Source organism: Apodemus sylvaticus, chromosome 2 (assembly GCF_947179515.1).
Source record: "Apodemus sylvaticus chromosome 2, mApoSyl1.1, whole genome shotgun sequence".
In the NCBI taxonomy this organism is placed as follows: domain Eukaryota; kingdom Metazoa; phylum Chordata; class Mammalia; order Rodentia; family Muridae; genus Apodemus; species Apodemus sylvaticus.
Genome location: NC_067473.1, coordinates 125,548,620 through 125,574,136, shown reverse-complemented (window position 1 = coordinate 125,574,136; position 25,517 = coordinate 125,548,620). Strand labels below are relative to the sequence as shown.

General features: G+C 43.6%; 1 protein-coding gene across 2 annotated transcripts in view; it reads right to left on the bottom strand.

Annotated features, from left to right (window-relative positions):
• The window catches only part of Slc25a26 (solute carrier family 25 member 26), a 93,716-nt gene that overhangs the window by 22,155 nt on the left and 46,044 nt on the right, over positions 1–25,517 (bottom strand). Inside the window, exon 6 of one of the 2 annotated variants that reach the window (XM_052174380.1) lies at positions 1,481–1,525. The exons of the other annotated variant lie outside the window; for it this stretch is intronic. Within the exon in view, the coding sequence (XP_052030340.1) occupies positions 1,481–1,525 (45 nt within the window). The remainder of the gene's footprint in view (positions 1–1,480; positions 1,526–25,517) is intronic. 2 annotated transcript variants of the gene reach the window in all.

The window sequence follows — 25,517 nt, the reverse complement described above, 5'->3', positions numbered from 1 at the left end:
TGTGTGTGTGTGTGTGTGTGTGTGTGCATGTGCATGCATGGGAGAGTGGCATGAGCCGGAGGTAGGAAGGTACTCTTTAGGACTTGGTTCTGTCCTTCCACCACATGGATCCTGGGGACAGAACGTGGGCCATCAGGCTTGAAGGCAAATGCCACCTGGCCAGCTCCAGCTTCCAGTTTAGTTTTAAAAAGAGCAACGTTTTTAATTCATTTATTATTTTTCAGTACGCAACTTTAATAGGATTTATTTTGGAGTCCAAACTAACTCCTATGACACTTTTAAAGAGTGTTTTCTGTAGATACACCATGCACAGGAAACCCATTAAAGCATCAGCTTGGTTTTTGTCTGTTCCTTTTCTTACAGTGGTAGGGGACAGAATTTGGGGTTTTAAGCATGCCTGTCAAGCACTGCACCGCCGAGCTGTCCCCAGCCCAATTCCCACCTTGATACTTTGCCATTTTCCTGCTTCATTATTTATAAACTCTTCTCACTTGAACAAGAATTTTCCATCTCTCGTGACCATTATCCTACCAAGACATATAGTCCACATTACAGCCATACAGACTCAGTATAGCTCTCCATGTGTGTGTGCACAGTGCAGTCCTGAGGTTGTATATAATGACGATCTGAACCATGTACCACACTTTTTATTAAGTCCTTTACAATGCTGGTTAAGACCCACGTCATTCACAGCACTACGAGGAAGAACAGATGCAGTGCCTATGCATGCTTAAGTGATTTAATTAATCAGTTTCTGTGCATGTGTGCATGCCGGTGTGTGGAGATGAGAGGGTGACCTTTGGTCCTCACCCCCCACCTTGCTGGGGCACTTTCCTCAGCATATTCCACGCACAGCCCACAGGCGCCCAGCCCACGGCTGCCACCTCAGCTCACCATGGGTATCCTGGGACACACTACCATACTGGCTTTCTATGTAGATTCTAAAGATTAAACTAGATTGTCAGGCCTGTGTGACAAGCCCTTCCACCTGCTGAGCCACCTTCCCAACGCTCACCACATAAAGTGTTCCCTTCTGTCTAAACAGGTGAGTAATCCTCCCCAACCCCAAGACAGTCAGTCAAGTCTCCTAGTTCCACTAGGACTCAGCAGCCTGCCGCCGCTCCTTCTGTCTGCCCAGGGGCTGGAGGGGTTGGACCTCACTGTCTTTCCACTTACCCTCATTGCTCTTCCTGCAAGCCCCCTCACCCACACATGCTCACAGACCACTCAACTATGTGGAGAAAAAAGGCAGTCCTGGGGGGAGCGAAGCAGATGTTTCTCACACGCGAGTCTCAGTTCCACCTGCTGTACCTGACAGCACACACCTCAGGAATGTCTGAAACTGTAAGTCACCCGAGGAAGCACTCAGCTGATGGAAAGTTGGAGGATTTAAACTTCTACTCACTATGATCTTTTTCCATCGCATACCCACACTGTTGGGCACTAGGGAACATCTTCACATGATGATTAAAAAACTTACTTTCAAGGATTCCCACAAGGGAAACTGGACCAAGGAGAAAGGAATCTGGAGAGAGAGAAAAATCATGCAGATTAGATAAAAATAAATCAGTGGTTGATCTGGCATTACTGTAAGAACCTGTAATTATTAGTGTTTCATTTTATGAAGTATGGCTGCAGTAAAACCAGTATTAAGCAAATAAGCAGGCGCAGTGCATGTTTAAGAAGCTGATGGACCCTGGCCATTGATCCTCTTCTGTTTCAAGCTCAAGGGACATAAAGAGCACTGTGAAGCCCTGGGACGTGGAGAGAAAACCTGACACAGAGACAAGACACGAGCCATCTCCCACAGTAACAGCAACAGTGAGAGCCGGCCAGGTTCTAGGTGAGAGTGACACCCCAGCAAGTGGTGTACCCCAGCAAGCGGTGCACCCCAGCAAGCGGTACACCCCAGCAAGCGGGGCACCCCAGCAAGTAGGGCACCCCAGCAAGCGGGGCACCCCAGCAAGCGGTGCACCCCAGCAAGCGGGGCACCCCAGCAAGCGGTGCACCCCAGCAAGCGGTGTGAGCATTCAGAAGGGCAGCTGAGCAGCTGAGACCGGATGAGGGGGAGGAAAAGGGAAAGAGGAGAAAAATGGAGACGACAAGCAGAAAGTCAAAGGGGAGGAAGAAAAAGCAAAAAGAGGCGAGGAGGAGGAGTGGGGAAAGTGTGAGGAGAGCACAGCGCGGGAAGATGGAGGACAGGCAGGCATGAAGGAAACAAAGTGCAGGGCGATGGACAGGAAGGAAGAGGATGGAGGGCAAGGGAAGCCAACAATTCCAGAGCCACTTGCAGGAGCACGTCAACACGGCAGACTCCAGCAACCCACTGCCTGCCTAGGAGGGAACCGCCGCACCCATGAAGAAGAAGAAACGGTCAGTGAATAGTGCTCCACGGCAGACTCTACAGTAAACCCCACAGATGGGGAGAAGGAAGGTCCCCTACAGTCATCAGGAAAGGTCACGATCACGACACTTAGAAAGTGTTTGTTTACAGAGAGCACTCCACCACGGGACAGAATGACCACGGCCTCAGTAAGCCATACTTCACTGAACCTGCTCACAAGCCATAAGCCTATCAGTGCGGTCATCACTCTGCTCACAGATGAGCAGGCTGGCCTCAAAGAAGCTGTGTGACTCGTGAGCCAGACCATCTGACTTCAGAGCCCTAACTACTGAGGCCTCTGACCGTGTTTCTCTGCTTATTAACTCCACACAGTGTAACTACCCCTAGTTACTAGTCCATGTCATGAGCAAGCAGTCAAAACCACCCTGCACATCACAGTCCTACAAGAAGTTAAACGAAGTTTGGTGTTTCAGTTCCCAGAACGATTCTGTTATTGACCATCCAGATACTCAAAAGCTGTATTTTCAATGAAATCAAATACAAAGCCTAAAAGATGTTAAAACAAGCTTCTAAGATCTTGTCTAAAGCCTTAAAAAATCATACTGTGCCATGAGATGCAGCCAAGAGGAAGAGCGGGAAGGACTTAGAGTCTTCTAATTCTAAGTTTCTTCTTGGGACTTTTCCTTCACAAATGTGAAGGCATCACACTCTATAACAATGTTAAATTTCACCCTGTAATGAAAAGGATTAAATGATTATAAAAACTATTGCTAGAATTACTCTTTTTTATTATCAAAATGACCTAAGAAACTACATAGACTGTTACCTGAATTTACTTGGCTGTTAAGACTATTTAATTTCATTCCATAGATAAACATTTTGCCCTTTGCCTCAGTTGCAAGTTATGCATAATATTCTTTCAGCTTAAAGAGGCAACTTATATATAATATATTGGAGCAGCCTGACTGAACTATTCCCTAGAACTTTTGCTATACAAAGAAAGCCTACAGTAAACTCCAGCTTTACTCCCTACAATAAGATTGGCTGACAGACTAAGGCAGCCAAACATGCTGTAAATGCTTGAGTATATCATTTCAGTTTGGGCTTTTAGCACTGAAAGGTCCCTCATAAGCTCCTGATATATGAAATTTTTTCAAATGTTAAGTCAAGGCCATGCAGGCTGCTTGCTGTCATTCACAGTAAGAGGAAGCCATCACTATGGAGGTGGGTCACACAGCCGTCAAGCACACACAGCTCCATGCAGTTCCTAACATGGGCAGGACATGGGCTACTGGAGAGCTGCCTCCAATCCCCATGTCTGGTTTGAAGTGCAACAACATGGATGTTTCTTCAAAACATGGAATTTCATACTTCAAACAGACAAGCTGTTATTCTACAATGCTTTATAGATGAATAAAATGAATTGCTATACTCAGAGGTCTTCCATTCCAAAATACAACATACCCATTTTATCGCACCAAAAGTTACAAAATGGTCACTGTTGACCTGTTTAATGCCTCCATTTAAGATGTTTTGTTTGAGTGAGGCTGTTAAGGTGCACGGCACTGACAAGTGGGTAACAATAAACCGACCTACCATCAGAGAGGCAGAAGCAGGGTGCCTCGCTACAATCCAACATGGATTCCACTCTGCACCATGCATAGTAACAATTCTACCCTGCAGGGTATGTGAAGATCCTGGGGGAACTAGAGAAAGTGAAATGCGGATGTCCCTAGCAGGAAGTGCTGGCATCACTAATGACACGAACAATGTACACAGTTGTATCATAAGCAGGACTTACCTGACCTCAAGTATGGTAACTTGAATTCAAGCAATGCTTCCAACCTTATGATCATAAGATAAATAACCCTCTAGTATTTTAACACACAGTGAAGTGATTATAACTGAAAGTCTATAAAATATCATTTATAAAGTATCATTTACTTCTATAATTTTATTATTCCATAGCACAATTACATAACAAGATACTTTTAAAATAAATAACGGTAGGTTATAAGCTACAAATGATACAATATGAATGACTTAGGAAACCTGAAGACCAAAAATATATACTGTATGAGATGACTCAGTGGTTAAGAGCACTGACTACTCTTCCAGAGGTCCAGAGTTCAATTCTCAGAAACCACATGGTGGCTCACAACCTTCTGTAATGGAATCTGATGCCCTCTTCTGCTGTGTCTGAAGTCAGCTACAGTGTACTCATATAAATAAAAATAAATAAATCTTTAAAAAATATATACTGTAAGAGTAAATGTCATTACACTGAGCAAAAATGACCAACAACTTTCTATAAACTCAAGGAAATTTTAACGAAGTTTAAACAAACTCAAGATTCGTTTTAACTTAACCATATCAATCCACTTACTAGCACTGCACAAAGTGTTCCCATAAAAGAAATAGAACTCAGTGATGAAATAGAAATAGAACTCAGTGATGAGATGCAGGGTGGGATGGATGGCACACCTCCTTAATCCCAGCACCCAGGGGTGGGGGTAGAGGACCCTATCTCAAAAAGAAAAAAAGGTTAATACTGAAATGAATTCCTTTTAGGTTAATAAAGCACTCCAAGATAGCTTCCCAAATTAAGCACAGTATGGCATGGGAGGGGAAGAAACATCAGAGGGAAGAAGGTAAGGGTGAGCACGCTAAAGCTCAAATAAGTCCGAAAGCCTACATGGGAGGGAATACTGTTACTCACTCTGCCACTCACGTGGGCATCAGACACAGGCAGTGCAGCTCCATCTTTATATTCTATAGAATCATCACAGTCATTCCAGCTGGGCAGAAGTGACTCAGTGCATCAACTTATATGTTACTGTGTCAGTCATGACACTAACGCAGTGAAGAGAGGTAAGAGAAACAAACCTTCCCTACTTTAGGTTGTTTTCTGTCCAGTATTTCATTGCAGTCACACAAAAAAGAAAAAAAGTAATGAACACATGAGATACTTAAAAGCAGTAAGTGTCTGGCTTGTCACAGGCACAGGAAATGTCAAACTAGTCTCTAACCCACTATTTTTCTTATTTGTTTGCACTCCCACATACACACCAGGGTTGAGGGACTGGTAGACACTTATCAATACTCAGCTACACTATGAGGCTGTTCTCTTCCTAACTGGACCCAGAAATGCCACAGAGAAGAATACAGAGAAAGCAGTAAGCTCCAGGGGGCTAGGCACAAGGACCTCAGAGAAGAAACCGGATGTGGCAGCTGGGCAAGGCACCCTGAAAGATCAGCACAGCCAGCCCACAAGACAGCAGGCTTCTCCCAGGCTCTTAGACCTGGTAAGGTCATGGAGACTTCAGGTAGTATCCTAAAAGGTCTGCCTTTATGGTACTTTTCCCCCTTGCAGCTTCTAATAGTCTTTCTTTGTTCTGTATTTTATTGTCTGATTATTATGTGTTGAGGGGAGTCTCTTTTCCAGTCCTGTCTACTTAGTATTCCAAATGCTCCTTCCTTAAGTTAGGAAAATTTTCTTCTATGACTTTGGAGACAGCCATGGATACTAGCCCAAACTACTCCACCCTGCAAAACTTTTAATCACAATAGATGGAGAGAGACATTCCATGATAAAACCAAATTTAAGCAGATCTGTCTACAAATCCAGCCCTACAGAAAGCACTACAAGAACAACTTCAGCCTGAAAAGGTTAATCACAGTCAGGAAACAAAAGGAACAAAGAATCCCAAACCAGGAAACCAGTGAGAGGGAAGGGGCAGAGCACAACTAAATGGCAGATGCCAAGAGACACTGCTCATGGGCATCTCTCGGAATCAATGCTCTAAATTCCCCAATCAGAGGCACAGGCTAACAAAGCAGCGGAGAACAGGATTCATTCTCCTGCTGCACTCAAGAAACACACCTCAAAATCAAGGGTAGCCGTCACCCCAGGGCAAAAGGACTATGGAAAAAGCAAACTGACCTAAGAAGCAAATTGGTTACAATTTTAAGTCTGATAAAACAGACTTTAAACCAAAACTAATCAGAAGAGATAGGGAAGGGTACTATATACTCATCAAAGGGAAAATCCATCAGGAGAACACTGCAGTTCTTAACATCTATGCACCAAATACAAGGACACTGAGGTTCACAAAGGAAACACTGCTACAGCTAAAATCACACACAGACACTCACACACTGATAGTAAGAGACTTCAACAACCCACTCTCACCAGCAGACAGAATATCAAAACAAAAATTAGACAGAGAAATGCTGGAGCTAATTAATGTTATACATCAAATGGACCTAATATTTATAGAATACTTCACCCAAGCACAAAACAAAAACAAACAAACAAACAAACAAAAAGCACCTTCTCAGCATCTCATAGAACTTCCTCCAAAACTGACTACATACTCAAACACAAAGCAAATCCCAATAGATACAAGAAAACTAAAATAACACTCTGCATCCTGTCAGACCACCATGAATTCGAATTGAAAAAAATTACATGGTGTTTTTACAACAAATACCTGCAGACTTCCGGGGACCTTCAGGGACCAGGGGAGAACAGATGGGTAAGGACGGCACCTTCTCCTACTCATGGTATTCAGACTAAGTCACGCCTGTTTCAAATATCACATTGGGAGGTAGGCAAGAGTAAGGCGGAAAGAGCGGATTTATTTGCTGGCAGACATTTCTCTGTATAGCACTTGTTCCCAGGGAAGCTGTCAATGGTTCAGTTGATAAAGCCACGTGCCTCCAGCCATGTCCCTCTGAGACCTCATGGGGTGGTGCGCGAGCTCGCCCTTCCTTGGAACTTCACTGTGTCTTATGGCCACCTTCTCTCTTGTTTAACATGTGCTTTAAGTCCTGTCCAAACCAGGAATGCATGGATGTTCTGAGACACTTATACTAGGACTGTAGAATCATCAAAGGGGACCAAGAAAAGCAGAGCTGGTGGAGGACATATTACACTGGAACAGAAAGACCTTGCAGGGGTGGAAGAACCAGAAGGAAGCGGCATAAAGGAACATTTGCAAGTCTGTTTACAACTTATGTACACTTCTCTTACACAGCCCATAGGACATCTGTGACACACAACCCCACTGGAGGGGCCTGTGCACACTGAGCCTTGCAAACCACTGAGATGAGGATGTTGAGTGTAGAAGAAGCAACTGTAGAGTTGTGCATATTCAAACCATTCTGTTTTAAGCACAGCCAAGCTGGAGGGCTGACGGGAGGCCCAGCTGGGCTGCGGTATTCGACCCCTTAGCTGTGACACGAGCACCAGGCCTACACGCTGCTCTAAGCAGCATGCACAGGGTCATACCCAGTGCCAGCACAGGGCCTGGCTTACAGCAGGTGAGTGCGGTTTAAGTCCGAGGCTCACTAGGGCACATGTGACATTCTGACAGCTGCAGGAGGGAGCAGTCAACTGCTTCCTAAGTGACCGGACTGTTCTTTCTTGCTGTGGCCTCCCAAAGGACCAAGCCCCAGGCACCCTTGTAGAGTTCCTTGTACAAAGTGCTAGGCCCCTGAGGGCCTTGGGTAAACTAGAAAAGCACGTGCTATGTACGCTATGATAACAGGGCACAGGCGACTAAAGATGAAAGGCAGCAGAGGTGCCCTTGCTATCAGGAATGAACCAGATGCCACTGGTGTTTGGGGCCAGAGAGCTGTGGAGACCTTGAACACAGAAAGGACAGGAACTCTTCTTGCTATTCCTGTCACCTCAGCTGACCCAGGGCACAATCAAAACCAATGAGTCTACATGCAAAAACAGAGAAAATGAGAGAGCTCCACATGGCCATCTATGAGCTCAGAAGAAAGCAGAGAAGACAATGAGCAAAATGAGGGGCTGGAGACTGGTCCCGACAGGGTCACAGGGCCATCTGAGGTCGCATGACTCAAACCCACGTCAGAAGCTAACAGAAGCAACATGGTCCCATCAGGGGACTGCACGCTCGCTGTGCCACTTAGTTTGGAGACTGACTGGGCACTGACTGTTCTGCAGGTGCTAACATCCAAACCTCTTTCCCTGCAGCAAAGCTGGTTTCTCAACACTTCCCTCCAGTTCCATCTCACTTAGCCAGTCACGCACAGACAAAGTAAGCACAAAGACAACCTGTGAAAGACTCACACTGTCCTGGGGGACACATGCTTCACAGATTCTGTGTAGAAAGGGAACTTAGAAACCATGAGGGCACTGTGCTCCTAAGTCCTTAAAGGGAGGGCAAACTCTAAATATTGCAAAGTGAATCCAATCAGGACAGACAGGGCTTCACAGAGAAACCGTGTCTCAAAAAAAAAAAAAAAAAACAAAAAACAAAAAACAAAACAAAAAAAAACAAAAGAACAAAAAACCTAAAGTGAATCCAAATTACCAACACTGCCGATACTTCATGTGAAAGAATGCTCTAGGAATGGGAAGGTGACCTGCTATTCTGACAGCGGTGTGAGAAATGGGAAGCTGCCTGTCATTCTGACAGCACGTAGAGTTAAGAGCAGAATGAAGAAACGCTGCAGAGTCGCCTCAATAGATATGAAAAGCGTTCCTGAAAAAACTGTATGCTTATCATAAAACGCAAAAATACCTACCCCACTATGAACAGTAAGGAATTTTTGTCCTTAAGGATAAGGGCCAACATGACAGCACAGCAGGTGAGGTGCCTGCCACCAGCCTCAGCAACCTGGGCCTGATCCTAGGGGGCCAAAATGGAGGAAAATGAGAACTGACTACATACGCTGTCCTCTGACCCCGCCCCATCCCCAACACACGCACATTGTAGCAGGTACTTCCACATGAACATGGGCGCGTACACACACACACACACACACACACACAGTAGTAGGAAATTATACACGTATATGTGCACACATACATAAAGAAGTGTTAAATAATTGAAATAAAATTAAAATTTAAAACATGTAAAAGAAAGTAACATCTAACACTAAATGGCAAAAACAAATAAACAGACAAAACAAAAACAGAAAGGTCTGAATGCACCTTTGATAAGAGACGGGAACATGAGAAAGCTGTTGGGAGTTCTATTCAGTGATCAACACTTCTATTCAGCGTTAGACTGGAGGGCTGAGCTGCAACAGCCGAGTAAGAAAGAAATAAGGTGATTGCATAATGGATCAGGAAAGCTCAGAGTTGTGAATACCTATCCGTCGCTGGCAAGGATATGGGGCAACTAGATCCCTCAAATGGCCAGGAAAGGTCTAATATGGCCCAGTCACTCCAGGAAGTTGTTTTTGTTTTGTTGTTTTGTTTTTTAGACAAGCCTGCCCATGCAGCCCAGTCTGGCCTTGAACTTGCAACCCTCTGACTCAGCCTCTCAAGGGCTAGAATTTCAGGCCCCATGGCTGTCCAGTTTATATGCCACATTAACCACATATCCCACTAAGTACTTACAACAATATCTATACAAAGATGTGTATAGAAATGGGCAGGGTTGCTTTATTGACCTGGGCCCAAAGCTGGCAGCCCAATGTCTACCTGTAGGGGAACAGAAGAGCCAATGGTCACATCTTACTCAACTAAACACTACTGGGCAACCCCAAGGAAGAGGCAACCGTTGCATGTGTGACTGAACTCCATAGCTAAAGAATGATGGGAGACGGTTATGCAGCAGTTCTCAACCTGTGGGTCACAGGGTCATCCATGACCACTGGACAAATACAGATACTTACACAACAATTCCAAATAGTAGCAAAATTAGAGTTCTGAAGCAGCAATAAAAGTACCTTTATGGTTGGGGTCATCACAACATGAGACTCTGCATTAAAGGAGCAGTGCTGGAAAAGCTGAGACGCACTGCACTTAAGTCCTAAGTAGGTAGGTAGACAGCTAGGGAAGGGGCCTGGATCAGGCCAGCTGACCTCTGACTGCTTTCACTTTGATCAAAGATGGCTGACTCCCAAGTTCTTGTCCAAAAGAAAGGCTCTTTTGGCAGCTTTTCCTCAGGAGGAATCTCAGATCCCCTTAAACCTGCCTTACCCAGTAAGATCCTACTTCTCAGCTGAACCTACCCAATCACAAAATGAAATCTTTTCCAGTCCAATTCAAGGAGAAAGCAGACCTAGCCCTGTCCCTCTCTACAGAATATCTGAGAGGCCAGACTCCACTCCGCAGTTCCTTACAGGAGTCTGTGTCTTTGAATACTGTGTGCTCCTTCAGCTGTATCCTGGCTGTGTGCGGTGACTGCGACCTTCCCATCTAGTGTTTCTTTACCTGGTGGAGAAATGGGCTGGAGAAATAACCACTAGAGGGCAGCAGTGACAAGAGGCAGACAGCAAAGGTGACCTTACAGTATAACCCCACACAGCTCAAGCTGTCAAAAGAAATACACCCGCAGCCTAAGGTGCTGGCTAGGATGGTGGACTGTGGGACAGAAGCTCTTCTGGTGATGACAAAATGTTCCCAAGCCCGTGCTGCCGCTGAATGAATCCCTGTGAAGCCAGGCAGTTCATCTACACACCCACTGTCTCTGCTCTCCAGACACCCAGCAGAGCTAAGCAGCTACAACAGAAAGGTCGGGCGTGAGAAGGCCATCTGACCTGCTGCGTAGAAAGCTTGGCGGGACCTGCTCCGCATTCGCCTCTTACGTGAGGTGACCAGGCTGGAGGGCTGTGTGAAAGCTCACAAACCATGAAATGAGCATGTGCCCTAGACATAAAAATAACAGCTCATTAAAACCAGCTTAGAAGGAACATGTATTTCAAAGAGGAATAACCATGCTATAAATAAACTATTCTCAGAAATCAGGAAGAAAAAGCTATGACATAAACTAAGGCAGAACACACTACTGTAACAAGAAAGTTATTCTGAGTGGAAGGCAATGGCGCTCCTAAAACCTTTTTATCTGCTTGAAAGAAGAGCTGATTAAAAGAAGCCCACGGTCATAAATGCCCAGAAGCAACTCGGAAGTTTCCCTTCCTGGAGGTCAATGTTACACCATTCTGACCCCAGCACCAGCTGCCACATTCCATAGTGTGAGTGCCACCAATCTTTCCAAAGTCACCTGCTTGTCCAAAAGCATGCCACACCTCCCCTTACTCTACAAGGTGTCTGCTCATCGACAAGTCTTCTGCAGCCCAATTGAGACAGTAGGTTTTACAAACCCAACCAACCCCACTCCAGTTTCATTTTTTAATGATCCTGTATACACAAATTTAATGCCCACTTTTTTTTTCGTTCTGTTTCCTTGCTAATCTGTTTTTCCCCCTTGCTAATATCTGAGTTTAAAAAAAGGTTTTCCATGAACATAAAACATGAGGCTAAATAAAACTGGGATTATAGATGAACTTTGGTAATTAATATAGAATGTTATTTTAGCTCTTTGCATTATTTCTTCTTCCACCAGAATATTCTTATTAATGCGATGTTGATTTTTAAATATGACTTGAAATTAGTTGAGGCCTGGTCACCCACTGCAGGACACTCAGATCTGATGTGGCCTCTCCTCTTGCCGACACATCAGCACTCTCCATCTCCCCTGTCCGTCTTACACATCAGAGGACAGGCACAGTGACGCAGAGCAGCTATGAACACTACAGCCCCCAGAAAAGAAAGAAGGAGGAGACAGCCATGTGCGCCCAGTCATCAGAGAGGATAGCAACGTGCTCTGGTTCAGACATCTGACTTCAGTGGGAGCCTTTGCACAGGTAGTTTTATCGCATCATGTTATTTTGAAATTGATGCTTTGATGCAGTATAAACAATAATAATTCAAAAATAGGACAAAAAGGATCCCTGAGGGATATCCATGCCTACTTCATAAAACTTGGCAAGGAATGAATTTATTATGAAATTTCACCAAAATGGTTTATTGATAAGTGTTTTCCAATTATGAACAGGTACTCCCAGAAGCCTGACATGCAGAAAGGAAAAAAAATCCAAGTTGTTACTGATAAATTATTTAACACAGACTTAGGGCTGAGTTAAAAACTGGCTCAGAGGTTAGTCATGGCAGATGTATAAAACTTTAAATTCTAAGTCAACACTCATTTGCCAACTCTTATTTGTTATTTAAACCACATGTTGGCACTCAGTCATTTTATGGTTCATTTGAAATAAACATGCAGAAAATTATGGGAAACAAATGGAGCCTCAGCAGTCACTCACTCCAATACCCCCTCTGTCACCAGGCTTTGGGATGCCATCATTAAAAAGTGCATCTGTGGTAGAAGGGAGCTGTGCTGAGAAAACTGCTTTGTAGTGTGAGATTACAACTGCAGCCAATGGCCTATTTTTAACCCAGAAACTGAAAAACGTGGATCTCAGTGAGAAAATGTATTATAACACTTTAACAAAACTAAAATGTGTATTAAGCTGGTAAGTTAATATTAATGCAGAGAATTCCTTTTTTGAAAGATTCTCTGCTGTATCCTCACAGCAAATACAGGATCATCTTTAAATGTCCCACCCCTTCCCACAACTACCTTCATGATTCAATACAATACAAACCCTCTAAAGCAAGTGTGTCTGGTTCATTTGGGTCCAGGTGTTTCTGAGACAGGATGCCTGCTGACAGGATCCTCAGACTGGAATGCAACCCAACAAACCAGCCTCACTCCAGCGGGGGCTGGGGCTGGAAGGGTGCCTTCCAACCAGAACGGCATCCAAATGAACCAAGGTCTAAAACTTCTCAGGATGCTATAAGGGCCAGCACAGTACTCCAAGTGGAGAGAATTAGCATCTGCAGAACCACTGCAGGCCTGATTCAAACACTGTGCAGGATCCCACGTGATCCCACTCAGGTAGGCCTGAGAACATGCCTTCCTTTTCAGTGCCAGCTCATGTGTTCTTTGTCCACTGGCAGAAGAACCTCTGTGAAAAGCAGATGATCGTGGCCTATATGGAAAACCCTAGTAAGCTAACTGCCGGTGTATGCTGGCATTCCTTTAAAGTAAGCTGGTTGTGTGGTGCATACCTGGAATGGTGGCACTTGGGAGAGGAGGAAGGGGATCAGGAGCTCAGGGTCACCTCACCACAAACAAGGTTTGAGACCAGCCTGGGCTACAGAAGATCCTGTCTTCGTTAAATAGAGAATAAAACTGTAATTTTAATTTTCTCAAACCTTAATTTTAATGACGGCTCTTAAACGCTTTAACCTCCCATCACCCACCAGAGGTGGTGGAAAAGAAAAGCTATGGCGAAGTGGACCTGTTCAGAAAGGTTCTTCCGAGCAACTCCAGTCTGTGTTGTCTGGAAACTGACAATCTGGTTCCAAGGTTAGCAACAGCAGCTTGGTCCACTCACAGTCACTTTACAGATACACCAGCAGTCCAGTTCAGTAGAATAGGGATAGCAAACATGAATCAGTGGCAGTAGCACGACCTAGCAGAGACATCCAGGCCTCAGTCTCAGCAGAAGTCAGCAGGAGGGACCAGGAGGAGCGCCAGAAGTTCTCAGCTGTGCCTCTCACAGCAAAGTAAAAGATCAGCCAAGACTTTAGACTAACGAACATTACACAGCTAGCTCTAAAAATGCCTAGCTCAGCCTCCGTCACTGTCCAGCGAGTTCTACTTAGACGCCCTCTAAGTATCACAGACCTCCACGGGTCCGCCTCAGCACGTGTGTCTGTATCAGCTGACGTCTCTCTGCCAATCAGTCCACGTCTGCAGGAAGCAACAAGAAGCCGAGGTACACCGCCAGAAGATTTTGGTGAATTTCTCTCCAGAGTCCTGACAACTATGCAATGTAAGGCAGACCAATACATGTGTGTTGTTAACAAAGAGCCCTTCATCACGTGTCCTTTCATGTGCTTGCTTTAGCAGAACATCCTCTCTCCTGTGTCTGCTTCAGTGAAACGTTCATTCACTAGTCTGCCTTAGCCTTTCACCTGTGTCCACTTCAGGAAAACACTCCTTCATTTGTTTGCCCCAGAAAAACATACCACCTAACACAACTGACTTTCCAAAGACCCCTTTAAGTTTCCACTTCAAAAAACAGGAAGATACAAACTACTGCACACACACACACAAAAAAAAAAAAATCAATGTAAGACAAGAGTTAATATATTCCTCCCAATAACAACTTTGAATATTAATACCCCCAACTAATAAATACCCCAAGATACAGACTAGTAGAATGAATTATAAAACAAGATCCATCTATTTGTTATCTGGAAGAAATACAACTTATTAAAAACAAAAACAATCGTAGAGTGAAAAGCTGGAAAAGGCATTCCAAGAAATAGATCTAGAAAGCAAGTGGGAGTTATTGCTTCTGAATTCCAACAAAATAAAAGTTCAAACCAAAATTAGTCAGAAAAGATAAAGACAACCCCATCAACACAAGAGACATTACATATTTAAACATGCAAGTGCCAAACAGATACATCCACCTTCGTAGAATAGCACTGGGAGAGGTGAAGACACAGATTTACCCCAACACAAAAACAGTGGGTGACTTCAATACCCACTCACACCAATAAACCAAGTATCCCATGAAAAATAAAATAATCAGAAATATCTATGTTAAATAATCGTAGATCAAATGACCTAAGAGACATCTACAGAAGAGTCTAAGAAAACACTGCAGAACATATTCTTCTCTGCAGCCCAGGAAACTTTCTCTAAAATGCACCAGCTAATAGGACATAAAACAACTCATAACAAACACAGAATATTGATAAAGAAAAATAACTTCTTGTATGCTATCTGACAATGGAGTAAAGCTAAAAATCAACAGCAAGAGAAGCAACAAGGTACCAAGGAAATTCAGAAAATTATTAGAACATATTTTTCAAACTTACATTCCATCAAACTGGAAAACCTTAAAGAAATGGCTAAATTTCTGGACTCTTATGACCCGTCAAAAGCAAGCCAAGATATGATAAATAACTTAAGGAAACCTGTAACATTGAAGCAGTAATTTAAGGAAAAATACCTCTCAAGCAGAAAAAAAATTCAGACACAGCTGGACTTATTGCTGAATTCTACACGACCTTCAAAAAAACTTAAACTAATGCTTCTCAAACTATTCCACTGAATAGATAGTTTTAGAAAACCAGTAACCAGTATTACTCCCATGCCAACAGAAAATAAATCACAAGAAAACTATATTCCAATCTCTCTGATTATCAAGAACACATCACAAAGCGCACTCTCCAAGGTCGGCATGGCTTCATTTCAAAGATATAAGGAACGTTCACTAATCCGAAATCAGTCAGGAGTTAGCTTCCATGGGTAGTGTGGGTAAGGGCACATAGTAAACTGTAATGAAAGAACAAAGAGATCATAGACAAATAAAAAGGCCCATTTTAATTTATAGTCACTAGCACAAGCTAAGGCAGTCAGCCATCAACACTAGCAAAGGCAGTTGGCTAACAGACAAACCCCAAGGACAGCACCTAACAAAATAAATAAAAAATGGGTTGGAAGGACTTCAAAACATGACAAGCCTCTAATCAGGCAAGCAGTGCACAATCCTCTCCTCAGGTGGGTCAAGAAAACATCCCAAAATTGTGCACCTCCACCCTCCCCACACACTGGCTCAGATCACAATAAACCCACACCCAATAACCAATATCATTAAAATTCAGTCTTTGCTATAAATCTTATAGAACGCCTCTGCATGGGCACTCCACAGCCACGCCCTCAGGATGCCCCACTACAGGACCTTAGTCCTTCTTGTTCTTTGCTTACTAAGCTTGCTTTCTCTTGCTCATGCTCTTCCATCCATGTTTCTTTCTTTTATGTGAATGGGTGTCTTGCCTGCATGTATGTCTATGCACTATGTATGTGCAGTTCCCTCAAAGGCAAGAAGGGGGCACTGTATCTCCTGGAACTGGAGTTACAGGCAGTAGTTTGTCGCCATGTGGATGCTGGGAATTGAAACTGGATCCTCCTGAAGAACAGCCAGTGCTCTTAACCCTTCAGCCATCTTGCCAGCCCTTCATCCATGTTTTTGGGTTTTGTTTTATTTTGTTTTGTTTTTATTCTTCAACAACATAAGACCAAGAATCTGAGAGCCATTATCTCAGGACATTTGGTAAATGGTGAACCTCCAGCACTTTAGCAGTCCCTGGGACAAACCTGTAAGAGTCCAGAGAGGCTGCTATTCTCAAAGACCACATCATCGGGAACGAAAATGAGGACTCAGTGGGCAATAATGTTGCCATACAAGCATAAGGAACTGAGTTCAAACCCCAGCACTCATACAAAAAGCATTTATGTGCCCGTGGGCCTGGAAACCTGAGGATTCCTGAGGGGCTTGCATGCTGTCATCTTTTTTCCAGGTTCAAAAGAGACCCTGTCTGAAAGAAGTAAGAAAGTGATAGAACAAGACATCAAAGACCCTCCTCTGGCTGCTAGGCACACATGGGTGTGAGCATTCTCACATACATGTGTGTATATACCACATAGAACACAGTTTTTAAAAATACCCAAATGAATAAACATATTATATAAGATGGAAATGTCAAGATCATCTCAGTAGATACATAAAAGGGTTTTGGCAAAATTCAGTCCATGATCAGAGGCCTGAAGAAACTAAGAAAGTAAGGAAGATATCTCAACATGATAAAAGTCCTGTATGACAAACTCATAGCCAAAATTATATGAAGGAAGAAAAACTCAAAGCATTTCCACAAATATCAGAATATAACAGGTTGTCTCTCCACTTTCTCTACCGTATTAGGTACAATATTGGACAAGGGTATAATTAGGTACAATTCTGGAGCCTTAGCTAGAGCAATAAAGGAAGAGGGGGATGAGAGGAAGATACACACAGGAAAGGAAGAGGTTCTCCTTGTTTACAGAACAAACACACAGAGAGATCCCAAAGAGTGCTCCTGCAAACTTTTAGATCTTATCAATTTGTTCAGAAAAGTAGCAGGATAGAAAATCAAGATATCAAAATCAGTAGCCTTCCTACAAACCAATAGCAAATATGCTGAAAAAGAAAGAAATACACATAAGTATCATCCACAATTGCCTTAAAAAATAAATTAAAAATACTATGGAATAAAACTAACCAAGAAACCGAAGTACCTCTACATCAAAATCATTAAACAATGAAGAGGCTGCAGTAGTACCCTAGTTCCTTCCCAGCCTGCTCTCCTCCTGAAATATACTCAATAAACTATGTTCACTCACACACACACACACACACACACACACAGAGAGAGAGAGAGAGAGAGAGAGAGAGAGAGACATACACAGAGAGAGAAAGAGAGAGAGAGAGAGAGCACTGAAGGAAAAAATAAGTTACAAGAAGATGGAAAAATCTTGTATTCATGGATTAGAGCATTAATATTTTGAAAATGACTATTTTGCCAAAAACATTCATGAACTCAGTAAAATCACCAACAAAATGTAAAATCACGCTTCATAGAAATAGAAGAAAAAATCTTAAAATGTATATGAAAGCATAAAAGATCCTGGATAGCCAAAACAATCGTGAGCCAAAAGAGCAATGCTGGAGGTATCACCATCCCAAACCCAAAGTTCTACCAAAGACATGGTAATAAAAGCAGCATGGTACTGGCACAAAACCAGGCACGCATGTCAATGGAACAGAACAAAGCACTCACAAACAAACAGAACTACAATGACCTGATTTTTACAAAGATGCCAAAACCTCCCATGAAGACCAGCTCTTCAACAAACAGGGCTAGCAAAACTGAGCATCCACATGCTGACAGATGAAACCAGTTCCTCATCTCTCACCCTCACAAGAATCAACCCCAAATGGACCGAAGACCTTAATGTCAGATTGGAAACTCTGAAACTGATAAAAAGACAAAACAGGGAGAAAATGTCAAGATATCAGGATAATAAAACTGAGCCCAATGGCCCACACTCATGATCCCAGCACTCAGGAGGAGGAGGCAGAGGGATCAAAAGTTCAAGGTTGTCATTCTTGGCTACATGGCTACAGGATGAACTAGAGGCAGCCTGGAGTATGAGAGAACCTATCTCAGAAAAAAAAAAAAAAAAAAAAAGAGGAGGAGAAAAAGGAAGAAGGGAGGAGGAGTCAACAACTAACAAATGGGACTTCATGAAATTAAAAGGCTTTTACACAGCAAAGGATTGACAATCACATGAAGACACAGCCTACAGAATGGGAGAAAACCTTTACCAGCTACACAGTTGATGCAGAATTAACATCTGTACAAAAAACTCAAAAATCTAAAACAAGAACCCAAACCTGATTAGTAAAAGGCCTACTGAAATGAGCGAAGCATCCTCCGAGGCCTCAGCACTAACAGCCAGGATCTGAAACAACACTCACCCCCACCTTCCTTCCGTGCAGTGCAAACAAAGAAGTCAGGGCCACTAGGGTCCACCCAGATCCTTCCAACAGCTCTCTGTGGCTGCCACCAGGTAAGTGAGTCACTCACTGTGTAGCCTACCATGAAACTCTACCCCACCACAGGCCTCAAAGCAAAACGATCAGCAACCATGGACCAAAACGCCAAGTCAAAACGAACTTATCCTCTCTGTTCAGTTAATTATGTCAAGTATCCTGTTTCTGTAACCCAAACCTAACTGATACGGGGTTTCCTGACACCAGGAACGTCACAGACAGGCAATGCACCTCATTTGCCCACTATGAATGCCTGCTGTGATAGCAGGCATCCGTTATGATCTCATGAGACATATCACCTGCCTGCTCTGTCAACCAAGCCATCCCTGTGTGCTGCACAGCTACATTAGAAGGGGGAGATTAAAAGAGCACTAGAAACAGTCACAGCAACCAACATATGAGACACAATCGCAACTGTCACTTCCCGTGTCTTCAAAGGTGCCACTTTCAACCCAACGATGGTTTAGCCTGGGTCCTAACAGCCACCCAGAATATCTGGGTTTCCCTACATCTAGTGCATAGAGAGGCCAGGGTGCTGCTCAACATCACCCACTACACCACCAAGTAGGCAGGTCCTGAAGCCCTGTTGGAGAGCCACAGGTACCCCTCCATATCCTCGTGGGCCCCTCATCCCACTGACTAGGAACTCAAGAGTGGTTTCAGACTCGGAAGCAAAGTTTGGTCAAACCCCAAGTCTTGTGGCTTGAGTTCTTCACTTGGGCTTGAACTTAAGCTATATTTTCCTCTTAGTAAGAAATATCTACAGTTCTGGACTAGACAGGGCACACACTGAATCTCATCTACCCACTTTTAACAAACACACATTGATTAAAGTGGGCTGAGCTGATGCGGAGGGGCTGCTGGAAGGGGAGATCTGAGTAGACGGGTGAGAGCCACCCCACCACCGGTGAGAGCCACCACTGAGTGAGGAAGGGATCAAACAAAAGGAAGGTGGACACTCAGAGCCTGGGGCAGTCCCCTAAGAACTGGCAGGCTGCAGGGGACGAGGCCATCCTGGAGAAATCCTGGATAAGCATAGCTGTGCACACAAGGTCCACTGGAGACCCGCAGGAGGGGCTAAGCGGGGAGTCAGGAAGGAAGCTTCCCAGGACTGGCAGCAACACACCATCTCCATGATAAACAGGACCACCCACACAGCACTGTCCCAGGTGCTCTCCTCAGCCCCTCATGTGTGTATGAACATTCTCCTGTGCCCCCCCACATGTATGAATGCAGATCTATGTGGGCGCTCTCCTGAGCCTTGCGTGTGTTAACTCCTGAGACCCACAGGTGTGAACATATATAATTCTCAGGTATGCATTGTTTTGTTCTCGTCTTAGAAAGAAAGAAAAAAAAAAAAAAAAGAAGACAGTTGACATAACTTGCCTAAGGCCACACAGGTGTCAGGTGTGGAACTGAGATCTGCACCCTACCAGGTGACCTCAGAGCCTGTCTTCTAACATTTGTAGGCATTTAGCTCCATAGCTCTCAGAATCTGTAACCATGGACAACATATTTCAGCAACACAAGGTTTCCTTTTTTTTTTCTTCTCAGATTTACTTTCCTTTGTGTGTACAAGTGCTTTCCCTGAATGTATATCCATGTTCCACAAGCATGTACGGCCTAAGGAAGCAGCCAGCCTCCATGTGGGTGCTAGGAATCGAACCCAGGTCTTCTGCAACCCAGGCCTTTTGCAAGAATAACAAGTGAGCCAAATCTCCAACCCCTCAACTCAAGTTTTTGGGATTTTTTTTGGTTTTCTAGACAGGGGTTCTCTGTGTAGCCCTGGCTGTCCTGGAACTTACTCTGTAGATCAGGCTGACCTCGAACTCAGAAATCCGCCTGCCTCTGCCTTCCAGAGTGCTGGGATTAAAGGTGTGCACCACCACTGCCTGGCTCAACTCAAGTTTTAATGACAACACTTAGACAACAAACAGACTGAGGGCAAGCTCAGGGTCCTCTGTTGCAAAACTAGAAGTGGCTATTCAAGACAACACAAGCCACTGCTCTCAGGAAACGGTCTTCGCCCAGCAGAGTTAGGTCCCTTTGAATCCAAGTTTTTTTTTTTTTTCCAGTCACAGGCTCCAGTTTACATAAGTTGTCATTTACTCTCCCTGGAGCTACAGCCAAAGGCACACTACTGCGTCCTTTAGACACAGCCTTGTCCTCCAGCCAGAGTGGGAGAGGTAGCCAACAACCCTAGAGCTAAGCTAACATGTACTGCAGCTCAGAGCAAAGCTCAAATTTCAAAGTACCTAGCTATACACTAACTTCACATTCACTTTAAAACAAAAGGCAGTGCCATGATGGACTCAGAAAATAGTAATTTTGAATAAAAATATCAAAATACGTCAGTTTCCACCTTACCAAGAGCACTGGTTTTTTTTGTTTTTTTGTTTTTTCTTTTTCTTTTTTAAAAAATAAGCTCTACTGTCCATTTCAGAGTCAAATACCCTGTGGAGAGAATAAATCTACCATCTGTTCTTGCAGCTCAAAGCTTGATCCAGTACTAAACCTGGACAGGCTTTTGTTTACAGATGAAAAGACACTTAGAGTGTTTTTAAATGCCATTATTCCCAAATCTGCTTAGACATCCAGAAGGGAATTGTAAAATGAAATGTACCCTGTGCTGGGGAGAAGCCCTGACACCTATGGAGCTGGAGATGGGACCAACAGGACACTGCAGCAGAAGCACGCAGCCGGCAATCGGGCAGCACCGGACACGTCGGCACAAGTCCTGCTCCGTCAGCTCACAGTGGCATCACACTGCTTCCATTTATTGTCCAGTAAATGCTACTGACCCAGATAGGTCTGTAATGAAATGGGAAAGGGCACTCTTTTTCAGAACACCGGGACACTGCACAAGTCACGGTGCTATCTCCAAAGGGACAGATGAAAACCCTTACTGAATTTTAGATCTTACAAACAATAAAAATAAGCAACAACAAAGCCAAGGCTTTCTCTAAGAAAGTTCCTTTCAACCTCCAGGAGGCCACACCCCCTGTCCTTTCCAAACAACTCCACCAACTGGAGGACTCATTCAAACCACCACACTAAGTGCAGTTGAAGTCTCTCGATATCATAGACCAAACACACCTAAAGACAACTGGCAAATGGAAAGAAAGCAGAGTGGAGCCCTTGGACTCCCAACACAGTACCCAGTCAATCTGGTTTTCATATGGAACAGATAATGGAGGACATCAACAACCCAGAATTCTCAAAACAAAAATATAAAATAAAATAAAGGAAGTAGTTCTCAGATTTTAATTCTGGGTGTTAACTGTTGAAACCACTAAGTATGATATGAAAAGATTACATAAGAATTATACAAACAAAGAAAATTTCCTTATGACTAATTCATGATTTCCTATAAAAAGCAGAAAGTTCAAATCATATTACCATGTCAATGTAACAAAAACCTGGTCACGGCAAAGGATCTCCCACACTGTAGTCAACGGCCTGGTTGCTTAATGTAATATTGGTAATGGCTGAATTCCAGTGTAACAAAAAAGAAATAAAGAAAAAACCAGCCTGGCAGTCTACTGGAGTTCACTGTAACAGGATTTGAACTATAATTAAATTTGATTAGTTTGGTTCAAACCTCAAGTTCAAAAGAATTATCAGCATGAATGGATGAGAAGCCCTTTTACACGGGCATTTTGAAACTATGAAAAGGGCTGACACAGCAAGCATCAAAGACTTTAGAAGCAATTGACCCTTCCCAGAGCAAAGGAGAAAGGCTAACAGCTGAAACTCAGATGCTGCGTGCAAAGAAAATAAAGTTCCAGATGGCTCCAAAGCCTGGCAGTTTATTAAATATTAAATACTATTATTTTTAACTGGAGCTGGCTCAGGGATAGCCAAATGGGTCATCGATAAAATGTGAAAAAGTCTGATTCCACCCTCGGAAAATGCGAAGCAAATAAACAGTCCCCTTCCCGGAGTCTACCAGCATGAGGAAACCTCTCAAGGACTTTCACAAACAGCTATGACGACATTTAAATAAGCACGCAGTCCAATAAACATTACAGAGCAAGCACTACAGCCTAAAAGTCCAAACCAGTTCCTTAAAAGAAAAGCCGCCCAGAGGATCTAACAACATCATCAGGAGACACATCATTCTCACTGCCTCGGGCAACTAATGCACAACACAGCCTATGGAAGACTGCTAGTGACTGGTGGTTCACATGGGTCTTAGAAACACTTGCAAAGAACTAGTATTGCTTGGTATATATGACAGTGTGCAGGGTGCCTAAGTATGCACACAGGAGGCAACATGATTATACACTTCCAGATAGCATGTGTTTATGTACAGTCATGTAAACACACACACACACAAAGAGCCCATTTAATTAAGTTGCTTAACTGTATACCATGGGTTTTTCCATAGCACTAGTGCTTTTTATGGTAACTGTGGTCCTTGTCACTGTAGCCACATGCCTGGGGTTGGGCTGGCAGGCTGTCTGCTGAGTGTTGGGACAGTGTGCCAAATGAAGCAGGTGTGAGATATCTCAGAGATGAAAGCAATTCTCCACATAACAATGTCATCCTGGGGCGCTTTCCTGACATGTGCAATTCTTCTTCTCTCTCTCTCTCTCTCTCTCTCTCTCTCTCTCTCTCTCTCTCTCTCTCTCTGAGGTGCATCTGAGTGGTAAATGCTTCTACTGGTTTTTAGCACTGAGGAAAAAGTCCATTCAACAGGGTCCTTGCTCAAAATAGTAAGAAATCTAGCCACAGCAAGCAGAATGGCTAAATGTTCTTTTCTCCAAGTATTTTCTGTAAAATCAAAATAATTCTTCATGTAATTCTTTTATCTTGAAAACTATTTTAAATCATTTAGCTTTAAAATAATTCAAAGTAGCCTACTACCAAGAATAGGAGGGGGAAAAAAGAAAAATTCATGAAGAAATCAGCCATGCTTACTGTCCATTAACAACAACAAGGTGACGAGAGAGGGGGAGGGGAGAGTGAGCCTAGTGTCTGGCACACAAACACAAAAACTCAAGACAATCCAAGTGTGAGGATGAAAACTGTGTGCAAGATAACATCGGCACCAGGAATTTTTTAAAAAATCTGCAATTCATGACAGAAACTTTGCTAGAGATGAAAAAATCTGTCTCCTCAGGTCCTGCAAAGTTATCCAACATTTCTTTATTTCAAAACAGAGCAACCTGCTCTACATTACTTCTGGCCTGTCTGGGATTTGTGGGGCTTGCTGTTTGCTTTGCTGTGCTGGGAACTGGATGGCATGGAGGCCTGCAAGCACCGGGTGAGCCTCTACCCCACAGGGGAATGTCTTCACTGTGCTTGGTGCCTTTAGAGTCCGTGGTTGTCCCTCACAGCAGGCTCAGGGTCACCTGCAGGGCATAAAACACAAACTCTTGGTCCCACCCCCAGAGTTCCAGATTCAAAAGTCTGGGCAAAAACCTAAGGACTTACATGAATACCAAGTTCCAGGTAATGGTGACGCTGCTGGCCCGGGTTCTACACCTGGATATGGGCATTTCCTCTGGCAATGACAGAGACCTTTGGGCCCTGGAACTAAAAAGGGATTCTAAAAAAAAAGGAAACCCACTCAAGGCACAGAATGTACTTTGGAGATTAGTGAGTCCAGGTCTCTGCAAACTTTCTAACAGCGAGTAGCAAGGTGCTTAGACCCTGTGGACCATAGGGTCCCCGCACTACACCACACTCTGCACCGCAATGGGAGGCAGCTGGCACTCGGGCGTGCGATGTGCTTACAGCGTTAGTACAGAGACAAGTAACAGCTTACCATCTTAAAAATGATGCGACCAATGTCAGGGTGACTGGACATCTCTGGAAGCCACAAGACAGCAGATTACATCACTGCAACGAGCACTCTGCTTCCTGATGTCCGATACAGTGAACAGTAAAGAAAAGCCACAAATGGAACACACTGTTAAATCCGGCATAGTTTGTAATGAACAGAAAGGCTTTACTAAATAAAGTGGGATCTCACTTCTAGAATTAATGTAAGACATGACTATTTCCATTGTTTTTTTAAGGTTCTATTTTATTTTTTAATTATGTGTGCGTAGACGTGTCCTGGGTGTGCAGGTGTCAGCAGAGGCTGGAGAGGGTAGAGGGAATGAAGACATGCCCTCAGCAAGAGCAGTGCGCTCTCCTAACTGCTCTCAGCCACACAGCCCCTGTGGCCTCCAGTACTATGTGTAGATGAAGGACACAGAGGACACTAGCTGGATGCCTGTCACCTGGCCTTGCCGCACACCAGCGCAGGCTGGAGCGAGCCTTGCTCCTTAGTGCCCTGGTTTTAAGTTTCCCTCTTCTCCTCCTCCACCACTCACTTCCTGCTCTTCTGTAAAGCAACCCTCCAGTCCTAACCCCGTCTCACGAGGGCCACAAGACACATGCATTATGATGACTAAGAAAAAACACTGCTTGGTGTACTGAAGTGAAACAGCCTCGGTTTGATCTTACTTCTAGCTATCAAATAGTTCTTAAATTTAAATAAATACTTACCAAGCAAGACAAGCATGTTAATCTTCACAAAGTAGATGTCTAAAATATTTAGTTATATGTATATGTATATATATATGTGTGAATAACTTTCTAAGTATTTATAAAATTATAAACGTGCACACATACAAATATAATCTACATGTGTTCACAGCTTTCTCAGCTTTTAGAATTGAAAGTGATATTAAAAAAATCAGTATATTTTGGTAGTGAGCAGACTATGTAGTACCTTATAACTGTGCTATACCACTTATTTAAAAGTAAAGAAAAATAAAATCCGTTTTGTTCACTTCTGTTCACAGATCAAGCTGGCATTTCCCTAGGAGCTACAGCTGAAGTGTGTATGTCCAGTTTAGGATCATAATGATGAGCCCCCAGTCTAAGAAACAGT